Raw genomic sequence first — 13503 nt, 5'->3', positions numbered from 1 at the left:
GCATTTTGAACTGGTCCATAATTAGTTTCCTGGGCTTCCTTCAGGCAGCTGTCGAGTAAAATGGAGGTGCAGATTCTGTGGCTTGAGCATATCTTGCCGGCTGTTCATGCTTGTGTGGTTTTTTTATCTGTCCTAAGAAACCCGAGAGGTTCTGAAAATGAGGAATTGCAACTGTTGTTATTTTCAAATGATCGTCTGACCCTGGTCGCAATTATAGCGCCGCTGTAATGTTTGAGCCGAAGGTGATATGTTTTAAAAGATGCAAGCTGGATCCAAAAGAAGCTTCCTCGCCTTGGAAAGTTCTTCACGATGGTCTTGTTCTGGGAAGAGTTTCTTTCCATTTGATTGATGAAATCTTCCCAAAATACGGAAAGAGACATCTCTGGCACTTTCTTCACCAGAGAGTGGACCAATGCCAAAAACACATTCGACAGTTGTTCAGCAACACCAATGTCCAAATGCGGGCAGTTTTTAGCGCACTAATATTTTTGCACTGAGGCAATAAACTGTGTCTGAAGAAGGGCCTCGACCGAAACGTCACCCATTCCTTCTCTGCAGAGATGCTGCCTGTCCTGCCAAGTTACTCCAGCATTTTGTGTCTATCTTCGATTTTAAACCAGCATCTGCAGTTCTTTCCTACAAACTTTGTGCATGTTTAAGATTCTTTCACAAGTGCCGACTGCTGAAGCTTCAAACATTATCCTTTACAAAAACATTTTAGTAACAAAAACTTAAATATATCTTGGGCCAAACTTGTCCATCTGTAACGGCCCTTATTGCTAAAGAGCATTTTGAGGAGTTAATTTTTAACCGATTCGCATATTAGTAAATAAAGTTATTGAACTTTGCTGTAACTTTGCTCACAACAGTTCTTTTCAAGTGAATTTTTTTTTAAGTCCAGCTCTGTAGTTAATACATTATTGTATTCTTCTAAAATATATAAATCTGTACCTTTACTGGGACAGAATACACCTTGTATATAAACATAGCACAAAAAGTAAGGAAATTTGTGTTTGGTAGATTATTTCTTTGTTGTGACAATGCTTCTTGGCAATAAATCTTATACCGTTGGAAAGCCTGTTTATTTCCCTTTTAAATGGTGCCACATTTGTAAGGAACATGCATTTGTGGGATGAGCAGCAGAGCTGAGTATGTGGGTTGCGCCCATGAAAAATCTGCCAAATCTTCTCTGCCAATGCCAAACAGCTTATTCTGCCATTGACTCTTGTTCGGTGTTGTTTGGTGGATTGGATGATTGAAGTCTGAAGAAACAAGACATATTGGAAATTTAACAATTTATTAATTTAATAAACAGGAGCCTCAGTAGCGTGTGGAAGAACCATACACAGCCACAACAGCCTGGCACCTCCTCCTCCTCATGCTGGTCACCAGCCTGGTCACACACTGTTGTGGGATGGCATCCCATTCTTCAACCAGCATTTGTCGCAAGTCAGCCAACGTGGTTGTGTTGGTCACTCTGGCACGAACAGCACGCCCAAGCTGATCCCACAAGTGTTCAATGGGGTTGAGGTCAGGACTGCTGGCAGGCCATTCCATCCTCTCCACTCCCAAATTCTGGAGGTAGTCTCTGAGAAACCCTGCTCTGTGGGGGCGAGCATTGTCATCTTGGAGGATAGAGTTCGGTCCCAGACTGTGGAGATATGGGAATGCCACTGGTTGTCTGCACCTGGGGGTACCAGCAGCTCAAAACAAGAGTCAATAGCAACAGCAGAATAAGCTGTTTGGCATTGGCAGAGAAGATTTGGCAAATTTTTCATGGGCGCAACCCATATACTCAGCTCTGCTGCCCATCCCACAAATGCATGTTCCTTACAAATGTGGCACCATTTAAAAGGGAAATAAACAGGCTTTCCAACGGTATAAGATTTATTGCCAAGAAGCATTGTTACAACAAAGAAATAATCTACCAAACACAAATTTCCTTACTTTTTGTGCTATGTTTATTTATCAAGTACGTTAACTAAGTTATTTGTTTCCATCTGATAATATATTTTAGATTTAGAGATACAGCGCGGAAACAGGCCCTTCGGCCCACCGAGTCCGCGCAGCCCAGCGATCCCCGCACATTAACATTACCCTATACACACTAGGGACAATTTTTTTTTACATTTACCCAGTCAATTAACCTACAAACCTGTACATCTTTGGAGTGCGGGAGGAAACCGAAGATCTCAGAGAAAACCCACGCAGGTCACGGGGAGAACGTACAAACTCCGTACAGACGGTGCCCGTAGTCAGGATCGAACCTGAGTCTCCGGCGCTGCACTCGCTGTAAGGCAGCAACTCTACCACTGTGCCACCGTGCTGCCCACATATGTATTGTCAATGAGTCTTAAGTTACTGGAACTTGCTTAGCTTCACTCTATTTTGGGAGCACTCTTTGGTGGTGCTCTGCTGTTAATTTGTGGACATCAATGAACCAAATTTGTCCATTTGTGTGTAGGTTAATTGACTGGGTAAAATGTAAAACGTCCCTAGTGTGTGTGGGATAGTGTTAATGTGCGGGGATCGCTGGGCGGCGCGGACCCGGTGGGCCGAAGGGCCTGTTTCCGCGCTGTATCTCTAAATTTAAATCTAACCCTTTGAGCCTGCTTTGTTATCCATCAGAATCATGGCTGATTTTCTAGTGCAGTGCCATTTCTATCACAATACCAAATGCACTTGATTGGATCTGCGTGAGATGATGGGTCTCGACCCGAAACGTCACCTATTCCTTTCCTCCATTGATGTGCCTGACCCGCTGCGTCACTCCAGCATTTTCCGACCACCTTTGGGGACGTAAACAAGCATCTACTGTTCATTCTTGCACACCTATATATATGCATTAATGTGTATAAGAAGATAACTGCAGATGCTGGTACAAATCGAAGGTATTTATTCACAAAATGCTGGAGTAACCCAGCAGGTCAGGCAGCATCTCGTTAGAGAAGGAATGGGTGACGTTTCGGGTCGAGACCCTTCTTCAGTCTGAAGAAGGGTCTCAACCCGAAACGTCACCCATTCCTTCTCTCCCGAAATGCTGCCTGACCTGCTGAGTTACTCCAGCATTTTGTGAATATATGCATTAATGTCCTTTATTGCCAAGAAAATCTTAATTTTTGTATACCATGTGCTTCCGCAATAATTTTGCAAACAAAACCCAAAGATTCGTCGCCCTCTCCCCTCATCTCGGTTGTGAATGGCCTAAGCATTATTCTCTAACTATATCCATAGTCCTACAATTGTCAGTCAGGAGAAATCCTCCCGGCACCTTGCTTGTCGAGCCATAGAGAATTTTAAGTCTTGATAGGATCCCTCCTTATTTTTAAGATTGCAACCTCAATCTCTTGGCAAACCTGCCACCCCAAGAACCACCCTGGTGAATCTTTCCTGCGTTCTAATCCTGTAATTACACCCATTCTTGTATGAGGAGACTGTAACTGTGTACTCGGCTCAAAGTGTGGTCTCACCAAGGCCCTGTACAATTATAATAAGACTTCCTTCTGTAATCGGGCACCCTCCTAACAAAGGATGCAATATCATTTGACTTAATTGCTTGTGAGTTTGCCCTCGGTGAGTTGTTTACAAGCACGTAGTGGTCTTTTCTTTTTAAATTGTCCACTCTCTCTCATTTCACAAATGACCTACTTTCTCATTGTGCACCTGTGGATGACTCTGCGTTTTCCTACATTATGCTCTATCTACCGTGGACTTCTGGGCCACAGGGACAGGTTGAGCAGGTTAGAGCTTCAATTCTTGCAGCACAGGAGGCTGAGGGGTGATCTTATACAGGGCTATGAAATAATGAGGGGAATAGATGGGGTGAATGCAGAGTCTTTTTACCCAGAGTTGGAGACTCAGCTGAGTTACTCCGGCATTTTGTGTCTATAGTCTGACACGAATTTCCCTTCAAATATTCACATTAACCATGTGTGCTCGGTACTATTGTCTAGATGTGCTAAGATGTAGATTCCATCATATTCCCTGATATTAATGTAACTAGTTAGTAATGTCCTATTTTATTGTCACTCGCTTCTTAAACGACACTTTTTAAAGTGTACTTTCTATTGGAAACAGGCTCACCTTTGGTACTTTGTATCCTGCGTACTCATCTTATAAAGCTGTCAAGACAAAGAATGTGAAGGAATATGTAAGTACAGTATATTTGTCATTGCTTTTTAACATTGATGTTTATGCACTTCATGGTTGCAGATGGCCACAACTGCGGTATTGCCAATTGCTCAAACCACCCTGCCATTCAAATTTTTGCTTAAGCACCCCTTGACTGAAATTGTGCAATAATCTTGGCTGATTTAGCAGGTGTTCCTTGATACACTAAGACTCGCTTCAAAGCCCATGGCTTGAATAGAACCAGACCCCACGTGGGTCTTCATGCTTGCCAAGAACTCCTGATGATTCAATGTTTGGCTCCTGCCAAGATGCCACATCACAACTCCAGGAGAAGGTGTTGATGCTATTGCCAGTCGGGTTAAAATGCACTACTTAAGATGGTTCACAAATGCGACCTGTTTCAAGCCATTGTGCGGAATTATTGATAGCGCGCACAGTAGGTTATTAATTAATTGATGGGTGGGGCTGAGCCAAGGCCTGAATAGCTTGTATTGGAAGAATATTTTAAAAGGGCTTGATGCCCTTCAGCCTAATTAATCTTTTTTTCTGTAATTCCACCTGCCTTTTACTATAACTCCCAAATGGCCTGATCCTCTTGTGATTCTGTTTATTATGTGTGTAGCGGCCAGCTTCTCGTCTATAGTTCGTCTTCTCGACTAAAATGGCTCCTACAATGTGCACGAATCTTGTCTGACAATAATCCCCAGGGCTGAGTTTGTCCCTTTGCGTCCCCCTTCACAAGGATTGGCCATCTATTCCATTCCGTTACCTCCTACCCCAACTTCACCCACTCCATGCAATCCAAAGTGAACCAATGTAACGCCATGTAGAAACGGAACAGCAGATGCTGGTTTACAAAGAAAGACGCCAAGTACTTGAGTAGCTCAGCGGTTCAGGCAGCATTCCTGGAGCACATGGACTATCCATGTTCTCCAGGGATATGCCTGACCTGCTGGGTTACTCCAGCACTTGGTATGTTTTTTTGTATGAACCAACATCTGCAGTTCCTTGTTTCTACATTTTGACTGCTCCACTGCGAAATCTCTTCAAGGTATGGTTACATTGAAGATGTTCTCAGAAGGGTCCCAACCCGAAACGTCACCTATGCATGTTCTCAAGGGATGCTGCCTAACCCGCTGAGATGCTCCAGCGGTGTCTTTTTTATTTTCTCAATACAACTCTTTTGCCGTGTAACTTAATTCCATTAAAAATCACATTTGTGACTATAAACGCAATGAACTGTCAATTTAATGGCTGCCGCTACTTATGTCTAGAAGTTGTGCCTTTTGCTCGCAGTGAAAGGTCTGAGCACGTAATTGAATTCTGAATTGTACCGCCTTGGATACTTAATACGATGAATTAGAGTACAATTTAAACTGGTTGTCTGCATTGCAAACTGAATTGGTGCTACTCCACCAGTTATTTACTGCGTACTTCACCTGTCACATTGTCTGTGGGGAATAGTACAGTGGAACAAAACAATTGCCTCTTATGTTTAGTGTGCTCTTTGCCCCATTTGCAATGATACACAGCAGGAGATGCAGCAGGAATCCTGTTGCTATGCTCCTCTGTTGCCAACAGCCAGGGGCAGTTTCTACCCAGCTGTTATCAGGCAACTGAACCATCCCACCACATCTAGAGAGTAGTCCTGAACTGCTGTCTACCTCATTGGAGACCCTGGGACTATCTTTGATCGGACTTCACCTTTCACTAAACGTTATTCCCTTATCGTGTGTCGGTACACTGTGAATGTCTTGATTGGAATTGCGTTTTGTCTTTCCGCTGACTGCTTAGCATGCAACAAAAGCTTGTCACTATACCTCTGTACACATAGCAATAAAATAAACCAAACCAAACTAAATAGCCGGGGAGTGTTTCTTTTGTAACCTTACTGAAGCAGCTTAAAAGATAGTCTATCATAAATTTTAGTCTCAGTAGGGGTGTGCTAAAATCTTTCTATAAATTATATGGCAAAATGATTGCAGATTAGGTGCACTCTCTTCAGAGGGGATAGAATCCAAGTCCACCCACGGCTCTGATTTTTGTTAATAGGAAGAGTTATTACATTAATAAATATACTGGTCTAGAGGCATCTGACTGGGGAAAGAGGCTAGCGGCATATTATTTAACTAAACGAGGCTCGTTTGCATGTTTAGTTTTAGTCTGGTTTATTGTCATGTCAGAAATGTGTTGCCTTCCCAAAAAAATGTACACAGCATTCCAACTGCCAGTTACGTGCATTTTTAGTTATTGAATTCCTCTGTCTTGCACTAAACATTATTCCCTTGTGTATCTGCACACTGTGGACGGCTCGATAGTAATCGTGTATTGTCTTTCCGCTGACTGGTTAGCACGCATCAAAAAGCTTCTCTCTGTAGCTCTGCACACTTGGCAATAAACGGCAATAGACAATAAGTGCAGGCGGAGGCCTTTCGGCCCTTCGAGCCAGCACCGCCATTCAATGTGATCATGGCTGATCATTCTCAATCAGTACCCCGTTCCTGCCTTCTCCCCATACCCCCTGACTCCGCTATCCTTAAGAGCTCTATCTAGCTCTCTCTTGAATGCATTCAGAGAATTGGCCTCCACTGCCTTCTGAGGCAGAGAACTCCACAGATTCACAACTCTCTGACTGAAAAAGTTTTTCCTCATCTCAGTGATACTAGAGGAGCAAGATGAACCACTCCGTCAAAATCGCCTGTACTGAAGTTTAGTACGCCAAGGAGCGTAACGTCCGCCATTTTAGTAAGCAAAGCCTGCCGTTCGCTATGCCTCTCGCAGTGTCATCAGTGTTCCGGGGGAACAGTATGTGTGATGATACCATAAAAATGGAGAATATATCTCATCTATCAACTGGCAGATGTTTGTTATTTTTATTTTTAAATGTTTCTGCAAGTTTCTGCGTGCTAAGATGGCGCCCTGACAAGCTACGGTTTTTAGGGTTGGGTGGTCTATCTTGCTCTGCTCTATTATCTTTGATAAACGGTGACAATAAACAACACTGAAACTGTCTCTGCATTGAATCTTCAGCAAATGCCTTGACACTTCCCCCAAAATATAGTGTGTGGATAAGTCACGTGCAAGGTATACGTACTGCTTCAGGCAGAGGCACCTGGTGTCATCACCAGGCCTATAGTCAATGGAATCGTACTCCTCCGATGAGTCCATGTACAGCCTTTTGCATTTCTTCTTTATCTCCTCCATCTTGAATGCACCTTTTAGCCTTTTGTTGTTAACATTTAATCATCATGGGAGCATTTCATTAGGCCGAATGCGGATGTGGGCGCTGTGACCTCGGACACCCAAGCAGACTGGATCGGAAATGCCAAGGACTCGAATGCCAATGTGTTGCTGTTTAGTTCACTTGGCAAACCTTGCTGACAACGCATGAAAACAAAAGCCTTGCCAGATATAATCATACATTTCCAATCAATTAGTCAGCTTCACAACCCTGTGTATCTCGTTCATTTACAAACTCTTTTTCGGAGCCAGCGTCCTTGCTGCATGCGTACCTGGACTGAGGCAGCTTCACTGTATTGTAACTGAGATGACTTGAGCTGCTTCCAATAGCATTTTCCTGGCAGCAGCAAGTTTGAGTAGGGTGTTGGTGATTACCATCTTTGGCCAGCTTCTGAGCAGTGAAGGAGGAACGCCCAGCGCTATGCATGGGGTGAAAAAAGCAAGACAGCTTACCTCATATCGCCCAATGTTTGTGTTGCTGCCCTGTAAAATGATTTGACAAATATTTGTGCTGCTGTTGGAACTGGTGATGTTTGCAATCTTCACTCTGTATGCTCAGTGAGTTTGCTCGTCCTTGCCCTACTTGCGTCCTGATTGATTTCGTCCTGACGGTTGGTATTTAAAGGCATCTCAACAACGTCCATCATAAGAGGCTGCCGTGCAATCAATGGCAAATAGGTGCAGGAGTAGGCCATTCTGCCCTTCGAGCCAGCACTGCCATTCAATGTGATCGTGGCTGACCATCCACAATCAGTACCCTGTTCCTGCCCTCTCACCATACCCCCCTGACTCTGCTATCATTAAGAGCTCTATCTAACTCTCTCTTGAAAGCATCCAGGGAATTGGCCTCCACTGCCTTCTGAGGCAGAGAATTCCACAGATTTACAACTCTTGAGTGAAAAAGTTGGGGAAAGGCACCAAACATTTGTCAAGTGGAGCTCCTTCTGCCGTTGATGCAGGTCTTCTGAGCTCCTAAAAACGTCATTTCAAATCCTCAATACCATCCCAAATGGACCTTCCTTGCTTTTTGCCACTATGTGCCATGGATTCCCAAGAGTTAATGGGAATGTTGCAATTTTTCCAAGGACAATTTGGGCACAATGGCCTTGGAGAGGTGTTTATAGTGCTAGAAGCAAGGAACTCCAGATGCTGGTTCACAAAAAAAAGACAGAAACACAGCGGCTCAGGCAGCATTCCTGGAGAACATGAACATGGATAGGTAATGTTTCAGGTTGGGACTAGTTACTGAATAAGTCGTATTGTCCTCTTGCAACTTCTCTTTTACGAAAGGTTTATGAAGAGTTTGGAGTTGGTTGCACAGCCACTATTTTCTTGTGTGGCTGCGTACCCATCTGCACCATTCACTTCTCCCAATCCTTGGCCCTTTGTGCTCGTTAAAGACGTGAATGTTCTAGGAATCTCTGCCGCCACCACTCTGCAGGCACTGTTGCAGATTCCAACCACTCTGGAGGTGAAGAAACGCCTCCTTGGTTCTTGAAATAAATATTTACTTTAAACCTACTCCCTCCCCCTTACACATGGTATGAGGTATGTACCATGTGCAGATGAGGCACTGGATGACTGGCGGCTAATGTTGTGCATGAGAAGGGTTGCATGGAAAAGCCCGGGAACTACAGACCAGTGAGCCTAACACCTGTTGCAGGAGAGTATTCTGAGGGATAAGATAAATATGTATTTGAATAGACAGAGACTGATTTGTGAGTCGGCATGTGTGGAAGAAATTAATTTATAGGGAATCTTAAAGGAAAATGAAAAACGGAGACTTTGCGGATTTGCTTTGAGACTTTATTGCATGACATCATTGGAGAGATGCCGGCAGTAAACTGCCCACCAGTTATCTGACTTCACAGCAGAATTAGCCGACAGTTATACTGTGCCATAAAGTACTTTTGTTTTTGTTAGATATTACTCTACGAAAATATCCTACATGGGTACCAATTATTTAATTAGTCCTATAAGAAAATAACTGCAGATGCTGGTACAAATCGAAGGTATTTATTCACAAAATGCTGGAGTAACTCAGCAGGTCAGGCAGCATCTCGGGAGAGAAGGAATGGGTGACGTTTCGGGTCGAGACCCTTCTTCAGACTGATGTCAGGGGGGGCGGGACAAAGGAAGGATATAGGTGGAGACAGGAAGATAGAGGGAGATCTGGGAAGGAGAAGGGGAAGAGAGGGACAGAGGAACTATCTAAAGTTGGAGTAGTCGATGTTCATACCACTGGGCTGCAAGCTGCCCAGGCGAAATATGAGGTGCTATTCCTCCAATTTCCGGTGGGCCTCGCTTATTAATCAGTCCTAACATACTTTTTGTTTATGTTAATCTTATTCAACAACAGATGTTTAATACAAGTCAAACGCAATTTAAGGGCATCTTGACATTATTCTAGCTGACCTTTCAGGTGGCCCACGCCACCATCCCCTCTCCGAGTCTATCACAAGCCCCCCCCCCCCCCCATTTACAGCAGCATTTCTATGTCACTAGCGGTAGGGGGCGCGGGGAATCTACTGTAACTTCTCGGGAAGGGGAGGCAAGCTTCGTTATCTCTTCTACTATTTCATGTTTACATTTACCATCCACCCTTCAACACATTCCCAGACAAGAGGGAATACGTCCAATCTTACTGTGCCAATTCCCACCAACCTCTTCTGCACCTGGTCAACGAGAGACGCCAATTGTCACATCCACGCACCCTTTCGTTACCTCGTTCGATTCCAATCAAAATTAAATAAGGAAGGATATAAATTTTTCTTCCACCGCGTGGTTTTGCATGCGGGAGATCTGTCTCACAAATCTGATTTTTTTGCGGAGGTAAATAAAGAGGGTGTTTGATAAGGTTCCGCATGGCAGACTGCTCTGGAACGTTAGATCGCATGGGATCCAGGGAGAGCTAGCCGTCTGGATAGAGAAGTGGCTTTACGGAAGGAAGCGCTGAGGGTGAGGGTGGAAGAAGGTTGTTTTTTTGAACTGGAGGCCTTTGACCAGTGGTGTGCCTCATGGATCAGTGCTGGGCACTTTGCTGTTTGTGGTTAATGTCAACGATTTAGATGAGAATGTACAAGGCATGATTCGCAAATTTGCAGAAGCACAAAAGATGGTGGCAGAGCAGATAGTGAAGATGGTTATCAATAAATGCAGCGGGGTCCTGATCAGGTGGGCTCAGGAATAGTTAATGGAGTTTAATACAGGTTAGTGTTAGATTTGGGGTAGTCGAACCAGGCCGGGACCCTTGCAGTGAATGACAGGGCTCTGGGGAGTGCTGTAGGGCAGAGAGATCTAGGAGTGCAGGTACATAATTCCCTGAAACCTGGTGTCAAGGTTAAATAGGGTGCTAAAAGAAGGCTTTTGGAGTATTGTTATAGGAAAGATGTTGAGCTGGAAAGAGTACAGAAAACAATTGAGGATGTTGCCAGTATTCGAGGGTCTGAGTAACAGGGAGAGGTTGAGCAGGCGAGGACTTTATTCCTTGGAGCACAGAGGATGAGGTGTATAAGATCAGGAGGGGGTGAGGTGGGGGACATGCACAGCGTCTTTTATCCAGAGTAGGGGGAATCAAGAACCAAAGGACATGGGTTTAAGGTAAGGGGGGGCGTGACATTTAATAGGAACGTGAGGGGTAACTGTTTGACACAGTGGTTGGGTGTATGGAATGTGCTGCCAGAGGAGGTAGTTGAGGCAGGTACTATCGCAATGTTTAAAAGACATTGGACGAGTGCATGGCTAGGATAGGTTTAGAAGGATGTGGCCAAGCACAGGCAAGTGGGACTAGTGTAGCTGGGGCATGTTGGTTGGTGTGGACAAGTTGGGCTGAAGGGCCTGTTTCCACTGTATGGCTCTGACTAATTGGTCAATTGAAGTTGTTGAGAACTTTGGCACAAATCAATGGCTTAACAGTAAATCTATTTGTGCTTCGTGATGCTTGAAGAATACGGGATTATTTATTTTAAAAAGAGTGGGTGGGGAAAAAATGGAAACGTATTCATGGCATCCTACGGTAAGCACATTTAAAGTTCATCTCTTGAAACTTAACCATCACTTCTCTGTCCCGACAATCTTGCCCTACTTGCCAGTTCCTGGAAATGAGAACGCTGTTTGGGACAGGCAGCATCTCTGGAGAGAAGGAATGGGTGACATTTTGGACTCTGAACGAGTCTGAAGAAGGGTCTCGACCCGAAACGCCATCCATTCCTTCTTTCCAGAGATGCTGCCTGTCCCGCTGAGTTACTCCAGCATTTTGTGTCTACCTTCGATTTAAACTAGCATCTGCAGTTCTTTCCTACACAATGAGAAAGTTGTTACTGGGTTCAATTTTAATAATTGAACCCAGCTTTTATTTCAGCTCATGGTTGTGTGAGATTTTATCTACACTTGGGGATAATGCCTGGACTTCCTTGCAGCAAATTAGATCTTGTACTTCACTTGGAGATGGATCATTAATAACTATTTTCCTTCCTTTTCCTCCATATCATCATATATCATATCATATCATATATATACAGCCGGAAACAGGCCTTTTCGGCCCTCCAAGTCCGTGCTGCCCAGTGATCCCCGTACATTAACACTATCCTACACCCACTAGGGACAATTTTTACATTTACCCAGCCAATTAACCTACATACCTGTACGTCTTTGGAGTGTGGGAGGAAACCGAAGATCTCGGAGAAAACCCACGCAGGTCACGGGGAGAACGTACAAACTCCTTACAGTGCAGCACCCGTAGTCAGGATCGAACCTGAGTCTCCGGCGCTGCATTCGCTGTAAAGCAGCAACTCTACCGCTGCGCTACCGTGCCTCCATCTCAAAGTTGGATTTTTTTGGGGCCTCAAAGCAGCAGCAAGTTTCACTAAATTGGGCACATTACACGTGCACTTTGTCTCGTTTTCTGTGTTCTCTGGTAAATCAATAGCCATTTGATTTCTCCCTAGGTCCGATGGATGATGTATTGGATCGTGTTTGCAATCTTCACGACGATAGAAACCTTCACGGACATATTTATTTCTTGGTGAGTTTTAGAGCATTTTCGGCATATTGAAAGAGGTGATTTAAGAGAGGAATATATATATATATTTAAGTCATTTGTTGAGAGCACAATAATCCATGAGCATCGAGAGCAGGGTTTATATTTGGTGAATGATGATGGAGAACGGTGAGCAAAGGTAAATATGTATATAGTGAGTATATGCTCGCAGTATAAGTATATTGTTTTTTTTGTGTTTTTTTTTTTAAAAGCATATGTACAGATAGAAATAAAAGACAAATTTGTTACAAAGTTCTTACATAGCTTCAATTTTTAAATTTTTAAAGAGAGAAAATAAAAATAAAGAAGAATGGAGAAAAAAAAAAGAGTTATAACTATAAAAATTAAAGGGGGTAGATCCGGGAGACAATAACCACAGTTGTACATCCAACCCTAAACTCAAGTTTCAACTTTTAATTTAAAATTTTTATTTTAGTCCTGTGCCAAACCCATTTAATTTTCTAAAAATTCAATAAATGGAGACCATATTTTAAAAAATAAATCAGGTTTGTCAATTAAGGCAAATCTTATTTTTTACAAATGCAAGGTCTCTGTCATTTCCGTAATCCGTATATTGTGAGAGAGCATTTCAAGCTCCCTGGAGTTTGCAGGTGAAAGAAAACCAGTCTTGATTCTATATTTACACATTTTGCTGTTGTGGGTAACTGGTAAAGCTTGTGACAATGGGTAGTGTAGGAGTCGCAGTAATTCAGAAAATGGATTCCTTCCAGAGCAAGGGGGCGGTGTTCCATGCAAAGTAACGTTGCCTGCTTCAAGCAGCATTGATTCCTCCCTTCTGGGGCTCTGGCTCTGTTGCTTCTCTAATGGTCATTGCCATACCACTGATGGATGGCCTGCATGATACTGATACCCTGACAGGCTCGTTCGTTAATTTTCCTTTTGGCCTTCTCCGTCAGCATTCTTCCATTATCGTGTCTTTGGTGCTGAGCTGGCAGATTTCTGGACTGTTGGATATAACTCCTTGTGATATCCCAACACTAATTCACTTTTCTTAAAAGATGGTACGTCAATAGAATGATGTTCTTTTCCCAGCAAACCAGTTGTGTTTAATGGGTGTGCAGAGAAGGGGGTCG

The 13503-nt window shown here is 43.6% G+C and overlaps 1 protein-coding gene across 2 annotated transcripts in view; it reads left to right on the top strand.

Moving 5' to 3' along the window:
- Nucleotides 1-13503, top strand: part of LOC144610303 (receptor expression-enhancing protein 1-like) — a 44339-nt gene that overhangs the window by 13393 nt on the left and 17443 nt on the right. For both annotated transcript variants that reach the window (XM_078428904.1, XM_078428903.1), the window contains 2 exons: nucleotides 4078-4150; nucleotides 12318-12394. In XM_078428904.1, coding sequence (XP_078285030.1) covers nucleotides 4078-4150; nucleotides 12318-12394 — 150 coding nt within the window. The remainder of the gene's footprint in view (nucleotides 1-4077; nucleotides 4151-12317; nucleotides 12395-13503) is intronic.

The sequence above is a fragment of the Rhinoraja longicauda genome, chromosome 36, assembly GCF_053455715.1.
Source record: "Rhinoraja longicauda isolate Sanriku21f chromosome 36, sRhiLon1.1, whole genome shotgun sequence".
In the NCBI taxonomy this organism is placed as follows: Eukaryota; Metazoa; Chordata; class Chondrichthyes; order Rajiformes; family Arhynchobatidae; genus Rhinoraja; species Rhinoraja longicauda.
The sequence above is the reverse complement of the archived record's forward strand: the minus strand, read 5'-3'. Positions and strand labels throughout refer to the sequence as shown.